General features: G+C 49.5%; 2 protein-coding genes and 1 long non-coding RNA gene across 3 annotated transcripts in view; 2 read left to right on the top strand and 1 right to left on the bottom strand.

Annotated features, from left to right (window-relative positions):
• The first annotated feature begins 146 nt into the window (after positions 1-146).
• On the top strand, positions 147-7,513 carry CTSZ (cathepsin Z). Its single transcript, XM_006103745.3, has 6 exons — positions 147-184; positions 411-574; positions 3,646-3,825; positions 5,440-5,590; positions 5,876-6,038; positions 7,001-7,513. The coding sequence occupies exons 2-6, from the start codon at positions 568-570 to the stop codon at positions 7,109-7,111; spliced, it is 612 nt and encodes a 203-aa protein (XP_006103807.2). The 5' UTR covers positions 147-184; positions 411-567; the 3' UTR covers positions 7,112-7,513.
• Positions 7,514-7,562: 49 nt separating this feature from the next.
• The window catches only part of NELFCD (negative elongation factor complex member C/D), a 16,842-nt gene continuing 1,288 nt past the window's right edge, over positions 7,563-23,116 (bottom strand). The window contains 14 exon segments of the mRNA XM_006103740.3: positions 7,563-7,984; positions 8,070-8,199; positions 8,532-8,672; positions 8,746-8,841; positions 15,678-15,792; positions 16,374-16,513; positions 16,919-17,053; positions 17,340-17,505; positions 18,132-18,262; positions 18,471-18,623; positions 19,107-19,214; positions 20,251-20,360; positions 21,337-21,446; positions 21,695-21,810. Of these exon segments, the coding sequence (XP_006103802.1) occupies positions 7,950-7,984; positions 8,070-8,199; positions 8,532-8,672; positions 8,746-8,841; positions 15,678-15,792; positions 16,374-16,513; positions 16,919-17,053; positions 17,340-17,505; positions 18,132-18,262; positions 18,471-18,623; positions 19,107-19,214; positions 20,251-20,360; positions 21,337-21,446; positions 21,695-21,810 (1,686 nt within the window). The 3' untranslated portion in view covers positions 7,563-7,949.
• LOC111823467 lies at positions 17,031-22,711 on the top strand. The gene is made up of 2 exons (XR_002826493.1): positions 17,031-17,101; positions 21,611-22,711. It is a non-coding gene; the product is annotated as an uncharacterized LOC111823467 (long non-coding RNA).

Genomic DNA, 23,116 nt, shown 5'->3' with positions numbered 1-23,116 from the left:
ATGTGAATTAAGAATCAGCCCCCGTTGGAGTCAGGCAGAGGAAACTATTGACTCATAGAAACCAGCTGGACTGTTGATGGTAAATATAGTGATGTTGCAGAAAAGGATGACAGGATTCCTTTCCGCCAGGGTAAAAATTATACCGGGCGCCTCGCGGGGACCGGCTGGCCACCTTGGGGCGCAGGTCAGCGGCATGGGGAGCTGCGCGTGCGCCCGCCTCCTGGGGACCCTGCCGCCTCCTGGGGCGCCCTGCCCCCCTTGACCTTTGAGGGTCAAATCAGTGTGGGGGGCTCGCTTCTCTCTCACACCCCGGGAGCCCTGCCTTTGGGGCGGCCTGGCGGGAGCGGGCGCACGTGATGGAGGCCCCGCCGGTGCGAGGCCGGGCGTCCTGACAGCTGGTCTTTCCCCAGGACCTACCCGCGGCCTCACGAGTACCTGTCCGCGTCGGATCTGCCCAAGAGCTGGGACTGGCGCAACGTGGACGGGGTCAACTATGCCAGCGTCACCCGCAACCAGCACATCCCCCAGTACTGCGGCTCCTGCTGGGCGCACGGCAGCACCAGCGCCATGGCGGGTAGGTGTGGCCAAGGCCTGCCGCGGGCTCCCCCCAGCCCAGGGCCCAGCCGGGATGGGGTGTCGGAAACGCAGACCGATGCCGCCTCCGCAGGGTCCGGTGACCCAGGCTGGCGGGTCCCCACGCAGGTGGACCTGCTTCGCAGGGACCGGAGCCGTGACAAGTGGCCCCTGGGATGGATCCAGATGTGGGAACACAGCGGCTCCCTCCGTGTCTCGGGTGGAGATGGAGCTGCTTTTGGACAGCAGTTGGCAGTTGCGGTGCCCGCCCGCCTGGGCTTGAAGCCTCACTGAGGCTGGCCCTTTGCTCGGGGACCTTGGCTGCGGAGGTCAGAGCACCTGAGAAGGCTGCTGGGCCTGGCCAGGGAGGAGGGGGAGCCACCTCACCCTTGGAGGAGGGGTCCCCTCCCCACAGAGGAGCTCAGGGCGGCCGGGTCTCCCTGGGGGCCTTGCCCCATCTCTTTTGGGAGCTGGTGAGACCTTCAGGAAGGAGGAGGAAGGGGGCAGGTAGGCTGAGGCTCAGTTGGGAGGTATAGGAACCCTCGGGGGAGCTGGGGCGGCCAGGAGCTAGACAGGGCCAGAGCTCGAACCACTGAGAGGCGTGGGCCGGCAGGCAGGGCATGGGCAGCCTTAAGGCGGAGAGCTAGGGCAAAGGCCGGGCAGGTGGGCAGGGATGGCGCGCTTGGCTGAGGAAGTGAAAGGGCCCCAGTGGGGGAGGGGAGAGGAGGACGGCAGAAGTCCCCTGGGCCCTGTCCCCGGGGAGGGCCCTAGGGGAGCCTTGAAGAAGCTGGGGGAGGGGGGAGCGGGGCCTGCCTTTGACTGTCCCTTCAGGATGGTGAACCTGCCACGGTTCTGGGGGAATTTCCTGGACAGAGGACTGCTTCTCCCACTTTCTCCTCAAACCTCCATCATTTTCCCCAGCAGCAGGGTTCTCCTTCCACTTTCATTGAGGAAACAGAAGTCTCCAGAAGGGGACTTCCACGGGGGCCGCCCAGCCGCCCAGCCGCCACCCAACACAGCTGGCCATAGTTTACGCCTTCCCTCTGGTCTCTAGGTGTCACGTGTGCGAGTCCCTTGCCCAGGCCACGCCTCCCTGTGCTCAGATTTGGCCATCACTGAACCTATGAGCCCCAACCCGCCTCCAGCCACCACTCTCTGCTGGCCTCCCTGCTTCCTCTTCCCCATCCTTGAGCCCACTGCAGCCTCACTCCACTTCGTTGCAAGGTCACTGGCAAGAGGCAGCCATGCAGGCAGGTCCAGTGGTCAGCCCGGGCCTCCACCTCCTGGGCTACCCTTGCAGCGAATGCTTCTAGCACTCACCCTTCTCCTTCCCCGCTCTTCCAGGCTCCTTGTCCTCCCAGCTTCACTAATGAACTTCGGCTTTCCCAGTACCAGGTCCCCGGCTCCACCCAGCCTGAACGCTCCCCTCAGCTTTACACCCAGCACCCACACTCCCTCTTGCTTGGACATCTAGCCCCTCAAACCTCATATGTTCAGACTGAACAGCCCATCCTTCCCACTACTGCCCTCACCCCTGTGGACCAAGGAATATGCAAACCTCTAGAGAAGCGTGTAAGACTTTATTTGAGCCAAAACTGAAGACAGTTACCGGGAAGCAATATCTCAAATGCCCCAGGTAGTGACATTTGGAATTAAGGGGGGAACATGAGCAGAATTACAGGGAGGTGAGGAAGCAGGCGGCATGGTTGCAGGATTATTAACCAGATCCAGTGCCCTCCTGGGTGGTTGCCCTTGAGGGGTCTGAATAGAGATGTTTCAAAGGTGTGTTCACCTAAATGTATAGGAACAATGGGCAGGGCTGGCTTAAGGCAAAGAGAAATCCTTTCTAAAAAGTTATATGCCTGGGGCTTGTCTGCCCACCATCACCTGCCCCGTTGCCATGCCCGATTCCTCTGTTTCATACCCTCATACAATCCTGCAACAAATGTCGATTCAAAATATTTTGCGAAGTCCTCTGCATCTTGCCACCTCCACCTCCACACCCAGCCTGAACCCCCACACCCAACACCTGGCTTCGTTCTGGAGCTGGACTGGTCTCCCTGCTGTCCAAGCACAAAAGCTAGCCCGAGCCTGGTCAAACCCTGGTCTTACACCCCTTTAAGATTTCCTGCAGATAAAACACAAAAACCTTCCTTGGTCTGTCAGAGCTCCCTTCTCGTGGGTCCAGCGTGGTTGCCCTGAGCTGGAGCCTGCACTTGCAGACCCTCCTCACAGGGATGCCACTCAGTGAGGCCTTCCCCACCCTCTCTGCACGTGGCCCCGAGTTCTCCCCCCTCGGACTTCATGCTTCCACACTGACACGTGTTTATTGTCCTTTGTCCCCCACCACGTAGACCTCTGTGACAAGAAGCTTCTGTCAGGAGGAGGGTCCGGGGCTGCAGGAGGGCAGGGCGGGATGCTCTGGGGGGCTGTGGGGAGCTCTCTGCTCACTGTAACGAGCTCTGACTTGGGGATGGAAAGCAACAGGAAGCCCTGAGGTAGCAGCACCTGGCGGGTGTGTGGCTGTGAAATCGGTTGAACGTGAGCAGAGGGGACTGGGGTGGGATTGGCTGCAGGTCCAGGGGCCCCAGGTAGGTGCAGGGACCACCTGTAGTGTCCCTGGCTGCCCACAGTGGGGTGTGGGCCCTGCCCACAGGCAGAGTCAACACTGACCAGATCCTGGCTGGCTGCTCAGAGCCCTGCCTCTGCCCCCCAGTCCCGTGGTGCAGATGCCACCAGCTGTGGGCGCAGTGCCCTCGGGACTGGTCCCGCCCAGCCTCCCAGGGGCTGTTGGTCCTGGCTGCCCTTGTTCACCAAGTGTCCCTGTCCTTGCTCCTGGCCCTTTCAGTTCCTCAGCGGGCACTTACGGGGTACCTACAGCTCGGCCCTGCCCACATGCCCTTCCAGTCGAGTAGTGTGGCCAGAAACATCAGTGCAGGGAAGGGCCGGGGGACAGCTCTGGAGAGCCTTGGCTTCCTCAAGGCAGTCTGGAGCGGGCCCTCCAGAGAGGGACAGGGGAGCCATGGACAGGCTGGGCAGGCTGGGTGCTAAATCCCATGGGTGTGCTTGCAGATCGGATCAACATCAAGAGGAAGGGGGCATGGCCCTCCACCCTCCTGTCTGTGCAGCACGTCATCGACTGCGGGATGGCTGGCTCCTGCGAGGGGGGCAATGACCTGGAGGTGTGGTCCTACGCCCAGAGTCACGGCATTCCGGACGAGACCTGCAACAACTACCAGGCCAAGGACCAGAGTAGGGCTCACCCACCCACCCTGCCTCCCTCTTCCCAGGACAGTCTAGGCTTCTCTCCCTGGTGGGGGCACTAGGGGAGGCTCAAACCTGTGGGTTTGGGGGAGCAGGGAGCTGGAGCCCATAGTCCTTGCTGAGGGCACCAGAAAAGCCCTGGGCAGGGATCTCTCCAGCCTTGTGTCCCTGTGGCGGGGCTGGCCGTGGTTGTGGTTCTGACATGGTGGCTGTGTGGGCCTTTGTAAGAGAAGCACAGGTGGCCATGATCCAGGGAAGAGTGAGTTTCCCGGGAGCTGCTGAGCGCAGGCGGCCCCGCTGGAGGAACATGCTCTGGCCTGGTTCCCGCCGCACGAGCCCGGGCCGTGTGCATTCAGGTGGACCTGGAGTCCAGAGCCCTGCATGGACCAGCCGACCGAAGCGGCCTGGAAACCCTGGAGTTGGCACATTCCTTTGAGGCTGCTCCCCTTTGAAATGAAAAGAAAAAGTCCCTAATTGGCAGTTTTAAGTCACCTACCTTTGTCAGCTGGAGCAGAGAGCTGGGACCAATTCAAGGGCTGTTTCAGACAGGAGGGGGTTGGGGGAGGCCAGGTGCTTTCCCACCCCACCCTCTCCTACAAAAGGGATTGCCTCGCCCCTGTGCCTGTGAGGCACACAGCAGATTCAGGCCCCACCCCATGGCCGGCCCTCGGCTTGCCTCCAGGGCCATATTGCCCAGCCACAAGGAATTCCCCCAGACTGGTTGGGCAAGTCTTGAAGTGGTAAACCCTGCAGGGATCTGAGAACCGAGAGGGGCAGATGAAGGGAGGAGAATGACAGCTGGGAACCAGGAAATCAGGTGGGCCCTGGGGCCTCACTCTGACCCTCTGCCCTGGCAGCCCTGAACTGGTCTCCTCAGGGCTGGCCTTTGTAACCCTGGATGAAGCGCAGATGCAGCTCATCAGGAGCCTGGCTGTTTGCAATAAATAGCCTGGTCTTTGTATTTATCGCATGGTGGCCACTTGCTGGTTGTGCTGGGCATTTGGTGACCAAAGGACACATCAAGCCATTTTAACCTCAAGGAGTCGAATGTCCTAGGGGAGGAACCTGGGCTGATAAGAAACTAGAACAGCAACATAAGTAACATGAAAGCTGTGAAAAGGCAGGAAAGGCAGGTCGGGTCTGAGGACAGAGGCAGTGGGTGGTGTGGAGAACTAAGGGCTGCAGTTTTTAAAGCCTAATTCTTGATACCACCGCAAACCAAAATCATCAAAAATGCTCTTTTTGCCAAACGATCAGCCTATTCACTAGTCATCTTAAGAGCTAACTCATCTTCCGAGCTAACCATCCAGTCACTCTATTTTCAGCTATGGAGTTTGTGAACAGGCCCTTCTCCAGGCCATTAAAAGAAAAGAAAAAGGGCTGTCTCTTGAGTGCCTACTATGCGCTAATTACGTCCTGTGCTTCCCACCAAGGCCTGGGGCCGGGCTTTTCAGGACTCCTTTGCAGCCAAAGGAGCAGCGGGATTACACAGCGGTGGTGATGACTGCCAGTGTCAGTCAGGGAGCTGTGTGCAGGGTGGGCCTGGAGTGCTCACGGGCGGGTGACGGAGGGCGGTCCCTCACTGACTGTGTGTGCCCCCAGAGTGTGACAAGTTCAACCAGTGTGGCACATGCACGGAATTCAAGGAGTGTCAGCCCATCCAGAACTACACGCTCTGGAAAGTGGGCGACTACGGCTCCGTGGCCGGCAGGGAGAAGATGATGGCAGAGATCTACGCCAACGGTCCCATCAGGTGAGCCGCTGCAGGCACGTCACCGCTTTCCTTCACGTCACCGCTTTCCTTCGGCGGGCTTTACTCGCAAGGCTCGAGACGGCCGGCCACCAAGGAGTGGAGCCAAGCTGGCCGTGGGCCCCTCGGGTGGTTGCGAGTGAAGGGCAGCGTGTAGAAAGGCCCCGGTTGCAGCGAGTGCTGTGGGCTGTGGGCCAGGCTGACAGCAGGCAGACTCACTTGCCGCACTATCTCAGTCAGATTTACTCTGATTCACAAAGTGCTAACTCCCTCCCTGCTTGTTCCCAGCTGCGGGATAATGGCAACAGAAAAGATGGTGAATTACAGCGGAGGCATCTACGCGGAGTACCAGGAGCAGAGCTACATTAACCACGTCATTTCCGTGGCAGGCTGGGGCATCAGCGATGGGACCGAGTACTGGATTGTCCGGAATTCGTGGGGTGAACCATGGGTAAGATGTTCCTGCTGACACTCCTCACATCCATGGTGCTGTGGCTTTGTGGCTGGGAGCTGGGCCCTCAGCAAGCGCCAGTGACATTTGGGGTCAGACACTTGACTTGTGTGGGGGCTGTTGCTGTCCTGGGCATCGCGGTGCGTTAAGCAGCATCCTGGCCCCTAGCACCAGACGCCAGTAGCTGCTCTCCCTGTCCCTCTGTTGTGACAACCAAGACCGTCTCCAGACATGCCAGGTGTCTTCTGGGGGAACGGCCTGGTGGTGGGACTCAGCTCTCGAAGTTTCAGGTTAGCTAGCTTATTCCTTCACAGCCATCTCGTCCTTTTTCCTGTCAGTTTGGCTCCTCCCAGTAATCCTGTATAATTTTTTCATATCTTTGATTTGGGTCACAAATGCAGGGGAGAGAAGCTGATTGCCAGAATTTTAATTTCTAAGTAGTATGAACCATTAGTGGTTTAAGGCACATTCATTTTTGTGAAATGGGGGAAAGTGATTAATGTTGAAGTGCCACAATGTCAATATTTTGTATATATATTCTTATTGATTGGCTGCCTCCTGCACGCCCCACACTGGGGCTTAAGCCTGCAACCCGGGCATGTGCCCTGACTGGGAATCAAATCAGTACATAGGTCAACCCTTACCACTGAGCCATGCCGGCCAGGCACAATGTCAATATTTTGTATTAAATGACTACACATGGAGAAACAGGAGGAAGTTGTCATCTGGTCCAAAGCATCCATGTTTTGGTTCCATGAATTGGCCTTTGCCATGCAGGGACCTGCACCCCTCATGTGACTCACAAAAGGTATTTGCAAGCAGGGGTCCCACGTGGGGAAGGGAGAGGCAGGTGGTGGAGCCTGTGCTGAGTGACAGGCAGAGGGAGAGGGGGTGTTCGGCGTGCTGAGGAGTGGGGGTCAGGGGCTGGGCGACAAGCTAACACGAGCTTCCACTTGTCACAGGGCGAGCGAGGCTGGATGCGGATAGTGACCAGCACCTACAAAGATGGGAAGGGCGCTAAGTACAACCTTGCTATCGAGGACAGCTGTTCATTTGGGGACCCCATCGTTTAAGGCAGATGTCTCGGAGAGCAGATCTTTAAGAAAATATCATGAACTCCCGTGGTTTGGAGGATTGGGAGCTGATGTTCAAATCACACTGCAAGGGCACTAAGCACCTGGCGGAGCACATCCCCTGGGAGAGTCTCAGAAGGGACGGCGTAAACCAGCCCAGGCCACTCCCCTGCAGGACTGCAGTGAACCATCTACCTGCCCAAGATGGGATCGCAAGACATTAATTATGTGAACTGCATTTTCGTCGATTGATGGTTTGGTATTTTCCCTCTGGCAACTGTAGTCTATAATGTGGCATTTATCACCAGTTCTTTTGTCACCTTGGAAGGAATGGGGAATAGAGGGAGACAGCAGTTTCAAATCGCCCAAGTGATGAATAAAATACGGGATTTCACAAGAGAACGGAGCCTGAGCGTGCCTTATTTACACATGGGAACAGAACACCAGGGTCTACACCTTCCAACCCAACAGGAAAGTTTTTATTTGTCCTTGGGAAATTAAAACAATGAAATGAAATAATTAATCAGGTTCTTGTGAGAAAACATAAGTCAGCTTTGCAAGCAGTTGATTTAAATGTTTCAGCTTCTGAATTCCCACCACCCATCCCGAGAAGTAACCTGAACACAGGCCCTCCTGGGGGCGAGAATACTGTGAGCAGAACTGACAAGGCGAGGGGACCACTCACAACAGCAATTTCCCACTTATCTTGCTCACATTTTCCTTTTTTAAAAGGCCATTCACCCAAGAACGCATTTCCGAGGTGCTGACTAAGCCCCTTTGGTCTGGAAGGCGTTTCCCCCGGTCTGGAATGTTCGCTTCGGCTCCGGAGGGTACTGGGTCAGTTCACCAGGATGAAGTTGGACTTGCAGTGAGCTTTACAAATGGGAGGAACACGGGTCAGAACCAGAAGGTAAAACATGACATGTAAACTAGCAGGGGGACACTCCCGTCAGCTTACCTATAAATTCTGTCACAGGGTCATGTTCACCTTCAGTCTTAATGGTGCCTGCGATGCTGTCATTTTCCAAGATGGGGAGGAAAAGCTGCACGAAGTCAGAGGTGTATGGCGGGGCTATGACGTCGAGCACCTGCAAGGAGAGGACAGCAGGTCACTGTTCCTGCACGCAGGCCCACGAGCAGCCTCGCACCACAGGCGGATGAAATGCCAGTTGGTCTGTAGAAAACCACCCTCCCTATCCAGCGTCTTGCTCCCCAGTGACCCCAGGACCCAGGGGGTAATGCAGGTAAACACAGTACAGTCCCAGCATGTAGGAGGAAACTGGTATCTATGTCACCATAATCGGCATGGGTACTAGGAAGCACAGTTCTCAGGGTTAGGTACAAAACACACTTAAATTAATCCAGAAAGGGCACTGTTAGTGTACACAGTAAGGAACATGAAACAAACGGTGTTGCTGACCTCGGTTACAAAATAGCGAATGAGAGAAATGTCAGTGTCCAGCTTCTCCAGACACTTGCGGATGTAACTGACAACAGGAAGTACATAACCTCGACTCAGCAGGTGTACCATCCTGTCCAACAGGGTCTTCTTCAACTCAAGCTACAAGAGTGAACAGAGAAATCAGTTAGAGAAGGCCGTCTCCTCGGCCACCTGGCAGCCCCGCCCCGCTCACCTGTTCCATCACGTCCAGCTGGGAGTGCTCCGTCTCAAAAAGTTTCACCAGCAGCTGCAGGACCTGGGGGTGCAGGAGCTGGTGGCAGGTGCTGATCTGCAAACAGGCCAAGGAAGCCCTGCTGAGCATGAGGGCTGATCCCAAGGCTCATCATCAGCACACAGAGCCACTGTCACCGTCACAGCCAATGAACAGCTTATCCTAACAACTGTGGTCCCCATCACTCAGCTCAGCCAGTCAGCTGGCTTCACTTGATGAAAACACATCTACACAGTCAATGAACCATCCTCAAAAGGAAAACCCTGGTTTAGGATAGAAATAACTCACTTTGGAGATTAAAAATGGAGGCAGAGTAAGTGGATGCTGCACGGACCAAACTGGAATTACAACTAAAATACAGAAAAACTTCCTGAATAATCAACAAGACTTGCTGGAGAGAACCCTGATAACCGAGGACCAAAAGTGGAGACCCCGTAAAGACTGGTAGGAGGGGTGGAGGGGCGGAGGCGTGAAGGGCTGGCTGCACTCACACAGACAGCAACTAAAGTTCCAGAGAGGTATCTCAGCTGTGGGGGTTGCGACTAAGAACTCTGGGGTCTAATCCCCAAGACAGGCCCCCCATCAGAGAGCACCAGAGAAGGGTACCCACACATCATCTGGCTGTGAGAAGCAGCAGAGTTGCTGTCTACGAGGAAGGGACGGCTGGAAATGCAAACACACTCTTAAAGCACCAACACACAAAATTCCCTGTGGAGCCACCCACCTTGTGCTCCAGCAGAGGGAGGGCAGAGTGGACTGGAGCTATGCGAGCAGAAGCCGGGATCAGGGGCTCTGACATTAGAGCTCAGAAGGCAGAAACCCTGGTTTCCTGTGTTGAGTCACTCTCTCAAGCAGCAGAGGACATCTTTCCCACACAGACATTTGCTATACAGGTGACCTGGCCTGGGGGAAATATAGTTGACCCACCATATTGGAAAACACCTTGTCCCATGGAACAGAGTTGCTCAGGCCCATTAAGAGACTGAGAATAACAATTAGCTTCCAGGCAGAGGCAAATGCCCCACCCAGTACAAAAAAAAACTCTCGCCACACCTGAGAACCATTGCCTGAGGGCAAGTACAGTAATTCTATCAGTCTGTAGGCAGAGGCGTGTCTGGAGGTTTTGAGTTTTGCCTGATCTAATTAGTCAGACATGGGGTTTGACACTGTCCTGCACTAGAGATTGGGAAGCATAGCAGATCTATCTAATACATACTAGTAGTCACAAACCAAAACAGGCAGACAAAATGAAGAGACAAAGAAACAACCCCTAAATGAAAGAACTAGAGAATTCTCCAGAAGAAGAGATAAATGAAGCAGAGATAAGAAATGTATCTGAAACAGAGGTTAGAGTAATGATGGTAAAGATGCTCAACAGCGTGAAAAAAGATACCGTAACTATGAAAACAGAAATAAAGAATGACATTACACAAATAAAGAACACACTGGAAGGAATACACAGCAGATTAGGAGAATCTGAGGATCGAATCAGTGAATTAGAAGACAGGGTTGAAAAAATGACTCAATCAGAGAACCAAAAAGAAAAGACAATTTAAAAAGAGGACGATAGATTAAGAGAGCGATGGGACAACGTGAAACATAACAATATTCGAATAGCAGGCATGTCAGATGTGGCAGAAAGGGAGAAAGGGATAGAAAATGTGTTTGAAGAAATAATGGCAGGAAAGGTCCCCAACCTGGTAAAGGAAAAAGTCACACAAGTCCAGGAGGTACAGAGAACCCTAAGCAAGAAGAACCCAAACAGACCCAAGCCCAGACACATAAAATAACAAAAATTGTAGACAAAGAGAAAATCTTAAAGGCAACAAAAGAAAAGAAAATTGTTACCTACAAAGGAGCTTCTTCTATAAGGCTAACACCTAATTTCTCATCAGAAATCCTACAGGCCAGAAGGAAATGGCACAAAGTACACAAGGTAATAGAAAACAAGGTTCTGAAACCAAGATTACTATATCCAGCAAGGCTATCATTCAAAATAAAGACCCTCCCGGACAAAAAAAAAGGCTAAAGGAGTACATCAACACCAAGCCAATATTACAAGAAATGCTAAAGGGACTACTGTAATAAGAAACAGAGAGAGAAACCTAGGCATACAGAATTAAAATGGCGATAAATAAGTATCTATCAATAATAACCTTAAATGTAAATGGATTATATGTTCCAATCAAAATACCTAGGGTAGCTGAATGGATATAAAAACATGATCCAACTATATGCTGTCTACAAGAGACCCACCTCACAACAAAAGACACACACAGGATGAGAGTGAAGGGTGGAAATACTTTTTCCATGAAAATGGAAAAGAAAAAAAAAGCTGGAGCAGCAATACTCATATCTGACAAAATAGACTTTAAAATGAAGGCCATCACAAGAGACAACAAAGGTCACTACATAATACTAAAGAGATTGGTCCAACAAGAGGATATAACCCTGGTAAAACATATGCACCAATATAGGAGCACGTAAGTACATATAAAGACTTCTAGAGGGCTTTAAGGGAGAGATTGACAACAATATGGTCATAGTAGGGGACTTTAGCACTCTGCTGACTTCACTGGGTAGGTCTTCCAGACAAAAAGTTAACAAGGAAACTGACTCTAAAGGACACAATGGATCAGATGGATTTAATTGACATTTTTAGAACATTTTGCCCCAAAGCTGCAGAATATACATTCTTCTCAAGTGCACATGGATCATTCACTAAGATAGAGCACATGTTAGGACACAAAATGAGTCTCTACAAGTTCAAGAAGATTGAAATCATATCAAGCATCTTCTCAGATCACAATGGAATGAAATTAGAAATCAACTACAGTAAAAACACCCAAAAACATTCAAACTCATGGAGACTAAATAGCATGTTATTAAACAATAAATGGGTTACCAATGAGATCAAGAAAGAAATAAAAAATTTCCTGAAAACAAATGATATGAACACAAAACAACCCAAAAATCTCTAGGAAAAACCAAAAGCAGCCCTGAGAGGGAAGTTCATAGAACTACAGGCCTACCTCAAAAAACAAGAAAAATCAACAATAAGCTACTTAACACTACATCTCAAATAATGAGAACAACAAGGGAAGCTCAGAGTAAGCAGAAGGCAGGAAATAATAAAAATTAGAGCAGGAATAAATGACATAGACTAAAAAAGCAATACATAAAATCCATGAAAACAAGAGCTGGCTCTTTGAAAGGATAAACAGAATTGATGAACCTTTTGCCAGACTCATCAAGAAACAGGGAGGACCCAAATAAGTAAAATCAGAAACCAAAGCGGAGAAATAACCACTGACACCAACAGAAATACAAAGGATCACAAGGAAATACTATGAAAACTATATGCCAACAAGCTGGATAATGTTATGAAATGAACAAATTCCTAGAAAAAATACAATCTCCCTAAACGGAATTAGGAAGAATCAGAAAACCTGAGTAGGCCAATAAAAACTTAGGAAGTTTGAAGCAGTATTCAAAAAACTCCCAACAAACAAAAGCCTGGGTCCAGACTGCTTCACAGGGAAGTTTACCAAACATTCAAAGAAGATCACTTATCCTCCTCAAACTATTCCACAACATCCAAGAGGAAGGAACACTTCCAGCTCTTTTTATGAGGCCAGCATTACCCTAATTCCAAAACCAGGTAAAGACACTACAAAGAAAAATAATTACAGGCCAATATCCCTGATGAACATAGATGCTAAAATCCTCAACAAAATATTAGCAAATCAGATCCAGCAATATATTACAAAGATAATACACCATGACCAAGTGGGAATTATTCCGGGAATGTAAGGCTGGTACAATATTTGCAAATCAATAAATGTGATACATCACATTAATAAACTGAAAGACAAAAATCACATGATCATATCAACAGACACAGAAAAAGCATTTGACAAAATCCCACACCCATTTTCTATAAAAACTCTCAGCAAAGTGGAAATAGAGGGAGCATAGCTCAACCATATAAAGCCCATATATGACAAACCTACAACCAACATCATACCCAATGGTCAATAGCTAAAACCATTTCCCCTAAGAACAGGATCAAGACAGGGATGTCCACTTTCACCACTCTTATTCAACATAGCACTGGAAGTCTTAGCCACAGCGATCAGATAAGAAGAAGCAATAAAAGGCATCCAAATTGGAAAGGAGGAAGTAAAAGTCTCATTATTCGCAGATGACATGATATTGTACATAGAAAACCCTAAAGACTCAACGAAAAACTTCTAGATTTAATAAATGAATTTGGCAATGTAGCAGGATACAAAATCAACCCTAAAAAATGGATGCCTTTTTAAAAATATATATATTTTATTGATTTTTTACAGAGAGGAAGGGAGAGGGATAGAGAGCTAGAAACATTGATGACAGAGAAACATCGATCAGCTGCCTCCTGCACACCCCTTGACTGTAATCGAACCTGGGACCCTTCAGTCCGCAGGCCGACGCTCTATCCACTGAGCCAAATCGGTCAGGGCTGGATGCCTTTTTATACACCAATAATGAATTCTCAAAAAGAGAAACTAAAGAAGCAATCCCATTTACCACTGCAACAAAAAATTTAAAATACTTAGGAATAAACTTAACTAAGGAGACAAAAGACCTGTACTCAGAAAACTACAGGACATTGAAAAAAGACATATAAGAACATAGAAACAAGTGGAAGAATAGACCGTGTTCATGGGTAGGTAGAATTAACATCTTTCAAATGTCCATACTACCCAAGGCAATCTACAGATTCAATGCAATCCCTATTAAAATACCAACAGCATATTTCACATCTCTAGAACAAATATTCCAAAAATTTATGTGGAAAAAAAGACCCCGAATAGCTGCAGCAATCTTAAGAAGAACAAAGTTGGAGGAATCACAATACCAGATTTCAAGTTATACTATAAAGCCACCATAATCAAAACAGCCTGGTACTGGTAAAAGAACACCATATAGATCAACTGAACAGAATAGAGACCCTAGAAATTGACCCAAGCCATTATGCTCAATTAATATTTGACAAAGGAGGCAAGAGCATACAATGGAGTCAAGACAGTCTCTTCAATAAATGGTGTTCAGAAAATTGGACAGATACACGCAAAAAAATGAAACTAGACCACCAACTTACACCATACACAAGAATAAATTCAAAATGGATAAAAAACTTAAATGTAAGTTGTGAAACCATAAAAATCCTGGAAGAAATCATAGGTAGCAAAATCTCAGACATCTCTCATAGCAATATGTTTACGGATACATATCCTAGGGCAAAGGAAATTAAAGAGAAAATAAAAAATTGGGGCCACATCAAAATAAAAAGCTTCTGCTCAGCAAAAGAAACATTCAACAAAATGAAAGGGAGCCCACCTAATGGGAGAACATATTTGGCAATGATACATCTGAAAAAGGGTTACTATCCAAAATATATAAGGAACTCATACAACTTAACAGAAGGAAGACAAACAATCCAATTAAAATATGGGCAAAGGATATAACTAGACACTTCTCCAAAGAGGAAATACAGATGGCTAAGAGACATGAAAAAATGCTCAAGGTCACTGATCATGAGAGAGATGCAAATTAAAATGACAATGAGGTATCACCTCACACCTGTCAGAATGGCTACCACCAACAAATCAACAAATGACAAGAGCTGGTGAGGATATCGAGAAAAGGGAACCATAGTACACTTCTGGTGTCAATGCAGACTGGTGCAGCCATTATTGAAAACAGTATGGAGTTTCCTCAAAAAACTAAATATCGATCTGCCACTTGATCCAGTGATCCCATTTCTAGGAATATAACCTAAGAAACATGAAATAAAAATCAGAAAGAATGTATGCACCCCTAGTTCATAGCAGCATTAATTTGCAATAGCTAAGATTTGGAAAAAGCCCAAGTGCCCATCAGTAGATGAGTGGATAAAAAAGCTGTGGCACATTTATACCATGGAATACTATGCAGCAGTAAAAAAGAAGGATCTCTTACTCTTTGAGACAGCATGGAGGGACCTGGACAGTATCATGCTAAGTGAAATAAGTCAGTCAGAGAAAGACAAGTATCACATGATCTCACTCCTATGTGAAATCTAAATAACAAAATAAACTAATGAACGGAATGTATCCAGAGCTATGGAAGCATGGAACAGAGTGCAGAATCTCAGAGGGAAGGCGGGGGAGGGTAGGTGGGTGGGAGGTAATCAACCAAGGCCCTTGTATGCATATATGCATGGCCCATGGACACAGTTAATGGGGCAGTGAGGTCCTGGGTCTGGGGATGGGCTGGACGGGGTCAAGTGGGGGGAGGGGGAGGAGACATATATAATACTTTCAACAATAAAGAATTATTTTTAAAAATTCTGAAATTAGAAAAAATAAACAAACAATAAGACAAATATAATTTTTAGGGACAACAGAAAAGTTATTGATAGCAAGAAATGATATCTAAGTTAATATATTAATATAAGTGGATGATAGGCAGCAAGGTATGCTAACTTTTTTCATACAAAAGGCAGAAAAAATACTTTTTTCTATTTGCTTTAATAATGATAGAAATAAAGTCTAAACAGAAGCATGAATACATACTACTGACAGTTGACAAAGGGAGGGGCAACTGGAAATAAAAATGAAATAACGTGCTTTGATAAGAATATCCTGAGTCCACTGTACAGGTGTGCTAGAAACACGGGCACATATAGCACAAGGACGGACAGTGCCGCAGGTCCTGGTACAATGTTTTGTTCAATGTTGTTTTGTTTCGACGCTGATGGGATGCTAAGGGCACTAACTCTGGTTCCTATGCATTAGCCCAGGATCAAATCATTTCCCTTTAGTCAACGCACCACTGTGTGCTGTGTATGGCTCTCCCACCCCTACCTCATCCAGCAGCGCCAGGTGCACTGGGGTGTGGTCCGTCTGAAGCTGGAAGTACCGTGGCTCTGACACGGTCCAGTCCACCCACTTCAGCACACCCATCGCCACCACTGGAAACCTGCCGGTAACAAGACACAATGCTCCCTTTCAGAATTTTTTCAACAACAAACAGAAAGGTTTAAAAAACAAGGACAACAAGCTCAATCTATCCCATCAATCCTTTCTGATACTCTCTGCAAGGGAGATACCCATTAGTGAGAGATGAGCTGGCTCCCTGCCAACACGCAGTGAAGAACCCTACTCAGCGCTCGGCTCCTTTACCTCCTCCCTGCTTGACAGGAGAGCATCCATGGAGCCCCACGGGAGCTGGGGGACAGGTTGAAGTTCACTGTTATTTAGCAAACCCTCTCCTTGTCCCTATAGCACAGGCTAACGGGAAAGACTCAAGTGCCTAAGAGAACACCCATCTGTAAGCTTTTCTATGAACTCTTATTGATATAATTGGCATATTGTTGAGTCTAACTTTTACTGTCAATAGACCCTTTTCTCCAAATCAGTTTTTGTAACTCAGTTTAAAGTTCTCTATAAACATTCAAACAAGAAAAAATAAATAAAATGAGCAAACATTTCTGAAGCTTCTGCAGGGTTTTTGAGCAAACTGCTCCGAGGAACGAAGGTGAGCACCGAGCGGTCGCTTACCTGATGCACTGGTAGAGTGTGCTCAGCTCGGCCACCAGTTCAGAGGCTCCTTTGTTCTCATTACAACACAGATTGTGAACGGTTTCGACCGCCTTCGACGTCGACTTCAGCTCATCCTTGTTGATGCTCACTCGCTTGTTCTGAAAACCCCCCAACCCCGTTGGTGAATCCCACAGAGCACATGCCTGGCCAGTGGGGTGATCTGCTATGGGCCACCTCTCCCTGCAAAGGCCCCTCCCTACTCTGAAGTCAGGGGTCCATTTACATTTAACTGTCACCCTCCCCACCCACACATTACAGAGAGACTGAAAAAGGTCTCTTTTTTTTAAAGATCTCATTCTTTAGTCACACAAACTTCAAACTATAGTTTGAATAAATAGAGATGCTGTGTTCATTTTCTTGAGACTGTTTTTGGCACTTCGGCTATTTTATGAATAAACACTAAAAAAGACATTTCTGACACTATATGGGCTCATGATTTCTTGCAGCCAGAATCCCCAAATAATCGCCGAGAGGAGGGGGATCACTTGTGTCCCTAACAGCACCTTCTTCCAGGTCTCCACCACGCTGGCCGCATATGCCAAGATGTGGATGTACTTGTGCTTGTGGTCCTGGTTGATCCTGGCGCCGGGTTTGAAGAGCGACTGCATGAACAGGTCCAGGAAGGCTGGCACCCGGATCTGGGGAGGACACATGACAAGTTGGAAAGGGACACAGAAACATGGCAGGTGAGGCCACGCGCTCTCATGTGGTGGGCGGTGGGCCGTGAGTGGCGCACACCCAGCAGCAGCTTCAGGGTGTGGGCTTGGCGTGGGATGGGGAGGACCAGGCAATGCACAGAAACATTTCGACAGGAGTTTGTACTCACTGGCGTGAGAGAATTAAGAGAGACACAGACTTCCGCAGTCCCCCTTCCAACTCGGCACGGGGTGCCCCGCTTTACTGTTACAATGAAAAGGCACTTACGAGTTCAACAGGAGGCGGGTCCATGCTCGTAAACATCTTGAACAGGACTGTGATGTCAGCCGGATTCAGGGCTCCTTTGGACAACATAGCCCCAAGGGCCTGGCACGCCCTCGGGTAGGAGGCAGCCGTGCCTAGTGCTAGTGTGATCTGACTGGCGTCATGGCCTCTTGGTGAAAACAATCAGATATCTCATCGTCAGTAAGGGAGCATACACCATTAACGACCCCTCCCTGCCTCCCTTTTCCTCAGGGAATGCTCTGACGGGTGGGATCCCTGTTTTTTCCTAGTTCTGCTTTCACTGTACACTCACTAACTGACCCAGGAGACAACACTTGGAGCTACTGGGAAGGAAGGGTTCCAACACAGCTCGCAGACTTTCTAAAAGGAACCACTCACTTTCTAAATACCTTGTTAAGACTCATCCAGTAGACAATAAAGAGCTAATCTTATTCTACAATATGGACAACACCGCAATAATTAGACTACTGACTAACCACTTCCAGACTATTCTTATTTACAGCTGATAAATCCCAATATATGAAAACACAGGTTCAAAACTCCAGTGAGTTGAACAATCTTCAAGTACTTAACGAATTATTCATCAAAGCAACACTTAAGGAAGCAAGGCCTCCCCCTGTCCTGAAGTTCCCCTGGCTTCTCCTGCTTGGGGGTCAGAGGCAGGCTGCCTGTGTGACCAGATAAGAGGGCCTAGAATCTTCGGTTGTGGAAGCAGGGCAATGGGGAGTCTACTGGGGCACCCAGCGGGACCCGGTGATCACAGACACCGCTCACTTCTCCTGGGCGAAGCGCTGGACCTCCTGAGCGATCCTGCGCACGGCGGAGCCGCCTTGCTCCTCTTGAGCCAGCACGGACATCATGGCCTGGGCAAACAGGTATGTGTGCTCCCCATGGCACACCATTTTCTGAAAAATTCCAGGGAGAGAGTGTGAGGTTTCACGATACAGCAATGACAAATGCAGAGCAAAGAGCAGATGACCCTGTCCTCCCGCAGGAAGCTGCCATTGTGGAAGGAGCTTTTGGCTGGGGTGTCCCCTAAAGGAAGGGGCATTTCACACTGGAAATGCTCGACCCAGCTGCCTCCTTCCACTCCGAGATGAATTAAGAACTTACGGCAAACTCAGGAAGATTTTTTTCAAGGTTTTCTTCTCCTCCATCCAAAATTGTAGCCAGAGAGGTACGGAGTACTCTAGAGAACACCTCCAGCTGCTGGCAGGCTGTGGATACACTGGTTATCTCCCCTTGGTACCCTGCGTCAGAAATAAGCTATAACCAAAAATAAGAAGCCAGAGTGTCAGCAAGTAGCGGCTACACATTTCACAGCAAGTTGGCTTGTTATCAGTGTTCGTGGTGAGATGGGACAAGCAAGCACTGGTCTCAGTCACACACCTTCACTCTGACCCTGCTTCGCCTCTAACTAGGTTTGTGCCCAAGCCAACCACCTGGCTCGGTTTCTTTGTAAAATGGAGGAGATGGACCAGGCAGTCCTAAAGGCCCCCTTGGGACACAATGGACTCTGTTTCTGCCAAATCCTAGAAACCCCAGATATGTTGACCCAAAAGCACACATACAAATTCTGTGCTTTTCTTTCTCATGTAAGGCTTACTAAAGTAAAATGATGAAGGCCTTTACCAAAAAAGCAAATGCAGTCTTTCGAAGGAGAAAGATCACCCACCCACTAACCATCCTTAAAAATAACAATTGCTCATGAACGCTTTTGTCTTTCTCTGACTCTGGCCCTCTTCCTACCTTAACAGTGAAGTTAAGCATCAAACAGTCTGGATGGGCTTCGGCCAGTTTGTAGAAAAGATCTCTCCATGTGGTATGTGCAATCATTTGTTCAAGCCAAGCTGGGGTCTGCCGACAGACAGACAGACAGACAGACAGAGGTGAGGCCCAGCATTAGCTTAGTGAAGACTGTGCTGTCTAAACAATCACGGATATTTTCAGCTGCAGAGTAGAGCCCTGGGAGCATTGGATGTGGCCCCACAGTCCCAGAGCTGCTGACGCCACACGGGCAGCTGAGTGACAGTTGAACGCCCACTCACGGCTTCTGGGAGAGCCGACTCCACACAGGACACGCCAAGGCACTTCCTGGAGACTTCCAAGAGTCCCACAGAAGCACGCGCACAGGAGTACATCACACACACAACTGCTCCCTGCTAAATCAGCTGTGCGCCTGGGCACAGAGGACAGGCAACTGAAATAGCGCAGATGGCTTTGCCATCACTGGTGAAGCAGCCATGGGAATGTGACTCTCAGCTCTCCTACTGCGTGGCTGCCAGGGCTGTGCTCTGCATCCACCAGCCTTCCGCGCCAAGGTTGAGCTGCCCATAGGCTGCTCCCAGACACTGAGGGCGGCAGGGCTCTGAGGGCTCCAGTGACAGGTTACTTGCAGACTCTGACACTGCTGAAACTTTCTGACAACTGCACTATCATCTGAGACCCCTCCTATCCAACCACCTGAGACCCCTCCTACCCGCCCTCCCTCTTGTCTTCAGGGATCAGACCTGCCTCACAGCTCCTGCAGCCTCCTCTAGCCACTACCCATCTTCCTCAAACCTCCCACTTACTAATCCAGCCCTGGCACCTTCCTTTTGGAGGACCTAAATGAACAAACCACACCACCTTGGAGCCTGCGCCTCGAGTAGCATGGAATGGGAGGTGGGAATCTGCTGTTCTTTCTCTGGAGCTGGTACCTGTGTGCCTCTCCCCACTAGACCAAGTGTGGCATTTAAAGGGCAATTCTGACTCGATGCAACTTCTGGCCCACACCCCGATTTTAGTCCCTAACTCTTACATTTCTTATATAACATGCCACACTCCACTGTACACATGGAATTAGCAAAAGGCCTTAGGAACTGGTATTAGAAAAAGAAAAAAGGCCCCTCACCTCTCCTTCTTCAGTAAAAATAGAGTCTGCTTTGCGGGGGTCAAAATGTTTGATCAATAAATTCTTCAAGTGATTCTCCACGGTCTCCTGCACCTGCACGGGTTCAACGCCTGAGAGAGAACGACAACCTCTCAACTCGTTGTGTTGCTTTAAAGAAAGTAGACAGCTCCAGTCTATACGTGAGTCAAATATGAGAGACCTGCTTCTGACAACTGAGGATCTGGGATCTCTTTTAAAAATTCCTATTTAGTAACCCTACTCAGTGCTAAGAACCCAAAGGAGCACAGAGCAGAACACAAGGATGATTCCGGTTAGGGGCATGTACGTTGGTTGTGGGCACACCCCCAGTGGGAGATGTGCAGGAGGCAGCTGGTCGATGTTTCTCTCTCATCGATGTTTCTAACTCTCTATCCCTCTCCCTTCCTCTCTGTAAAAAGTCAATAAAATATATTTAAAAAAAAAAAAAAAAATTCCTATTTAGTAACCCTACTCAGTGCTAAGAACCCAAAGGAGCACAGAGCAGAACACAAGGATGCTCTACCCTTTTCTACACGACAGGACAATGTCTTTAATCCTCGCTAAGGACAAGGACAAATGAGCAAACCAGACAGGCAGGGGGACAGACAGGCACACCCCTGCACAGGAGGAGGGAGCCAGCCAGCAGAGACACTTGTCTAACCACTGTGACAGGGATGACAGACTCGTGTCCAGGAAGTCTTACTGTGTCATCGCAGCCAGTTTCGTGATTGACAGGAGGCTCTACTCTGATCACATTCGCTGAAAGCCACAATCATACTCAGCCCTAAACTGTCCACCATCTGCTGTTTGCTCTCATGGACCTCTGAAATGGCACACTGAACATACACCGTGTAACAGTCCAATGAGAATCACAGTAGCGGGCTATCTGTAAACCTCAGTTCCCGAACGAAAGATAAGGGTAGGAAAGTTCAGTTCCGTCTTACTAAGTCTTAAAAACCAGGAAGACAGAGAAGCTTTCCTATTTATCGGCATTATAATGACCCAAAGGTCTTCGGAAAAGGGGGAGAAGGTGATGAGCAGCCAGGACAGGGGCCACCCACAGAGCACCTGTCTGAATGAGCCACTCGGCCAGCAGGTTGACAGTCTGGGCCACAGCAGTGTAGTTCTCTGACAAGAGCTGGATCACGTTCTCTGGAGACCCTCCTGCCTGAAAGTACCTAGAAAAAGTAACGAACTCTTACACTACAATGACGGCAGACAGGTATGGGGGTGGATGACAACAGGGAGGCAGGTAAGGAGGGACAGGTTATTAAGGTTTTTACAGTGTGGAGGGGACCCCTAGAAGCCTTCCTGTCCAATATCAGTATTCTTACTTTTACAGGTCACCTTCTGGGTCCACTACAAAACCTTCTCTAAATTATCACCACCCTCCTCCCAAAACAAATAACCCTTCTCACGTCCGTACCTCTTGAGAGTGTTGAAGATGGAGGGCTCCATGATGTAGTCCCGGGTGGAAAACTTGTGGAGGCACTCCTGCTGGACCTCAGCGTCATCCTCCCCCTCGGCATACTCCTCCTCCTGCTGGGGGTCATTTCTCCATTAACAAAAGCTCCGGGAACCTCACAAGTCTCTCTCACACTGTCCCCTTCAAATTATGCCACACATGGCACATTATTACATGTGACTTCCGTGCGACTCTCAGGGAGTGGGCTGGACAGTAATGAGTGGCCAAGAAAATGGGATCCAGAGTCACACCAAGGGGGTCTGTCTTGGCCTCTACCCTGGAGAACCTGTGCACGCGGTCACACAAGCCACCTCGTCTCTGGGCACCTTCCCTGTTCAACAAACAAAGGGCATCAAAGCACCTACTCCCACTTGGCTGTTGGGAGGACTGCACAGCTAATTTTTGGAAGAGCCAAATCCAGTGCCTGCCATTTAGTAAGAGTTCAGCAGACATTAGCTATTACTGTTTTTACTATTATTCTGTATGTGCCATTTCACGCTTTCTGGCCAAGTTAAGGCAATAGTGATTCCTGCAGGCACACACCGCCCACCTGCTGTTAGAAAGTAAAGACCACAGACCTGCATCGTATAAGCAGCCCTGGCTGGGTTCTAGTCCCCCTTCTACCTGGAAACCATTTAAGCACGTTCCCGAGTCTAAGGACAAAGCAGCAGGATGATGTGATAACCGTGGACCAGTGACCCCGAGGTCTGCCCAGCTCTCACTGTTGTCCTAATGAACAAGCAGGTGCTTCTGAACACTTGCTGTGCGCTGGGGGCACTGGCTGACCCCCAGGGGACCTAGGAACATGGAAGACAAGGCGTGCCTCTCCACCCGAGGAGTTCACAAACTAGTCGGAGACCAACCTCCACGTCACTGACTCTCCGTAGGGCAAGAGCTGGGCCAGACTCAGCAAACGTGGCCCCGGGCCCAATCCAGTCCTCCTCTTGTTTTTGTGAATAAAATTGTATTGGAACAACAGCCAACCCGTTTTTTAACAATAGTACCTATGGCTGCTTTCCCCTTAGAAGAGCAGAGCTGAGTGGCTGTAGAGACCTGCACGGCCTAAATGCCCCGTGGCCGTTACAGTCGCCCACCCCTGTGCAGACCGGGGGTCCCCGCTGAGACCATGCCTGAACAAGGCCTTGAACAAGGCTGTGAGGGACAAGGGACGGCAGGACTCACCGAGGCTCCTCCTCCTGTATGAGTCTTGGGCCTCTACCCTGGACCCCCCTCCCTCCTCCTCCATCTCCTCTCGGACCATACCACCTCCCTGCCCGTAAATCCAGAATTTAGCCTCCATCAATCGATTGATGGATGGAAACCTCTCTCTCTCTCTCCAGACTCAAGTATTCATCAGTCTGTTCTCAGGTCCATTCAGATGCC

The sequence above is a fragment of the Myotis lucifugus genome, unplaced genomic scaffold (assembly GCF_000147115.1).
Source record: "Myotis lucifugus unplaced genomic scaffold, Myoluc2.0 scaffold_503, whole genome shotgun sequence".
NCBI lineage: Eukaryota > Metazoa > Chordata > Mammalia > Chiroptera > Vespertilionidae > Myotis > Myotis lucifugus.
The sequence above is the reverse complement of the archived record's forward strand: the minus strand, read 5'-3'. Positions and strand labels throughout refer to the sequence as shown.

What these genes read in the sequence shown, in the direction of transcription:
- CTSZ (XM_006103745.3), top strand. An exon ending in TACGCCAACGGTCCCATCAG is followed by an intron (nt 5,591 to 5,875) that starts GTGAGCCGCTGC and finishes GCTTGTTCCCAG; the next exon opens with CTGCGGGATAATGGCAACAG. An exon ending in ATTCGTGGGGTGAACCATGG is followed by an intron (nt 6,039 to 7,000) that starts GTAAGATGTTCC and finishes CACTTGTCACAG; the next exon opens with GGCGAGCGAGGCTGGATGCG.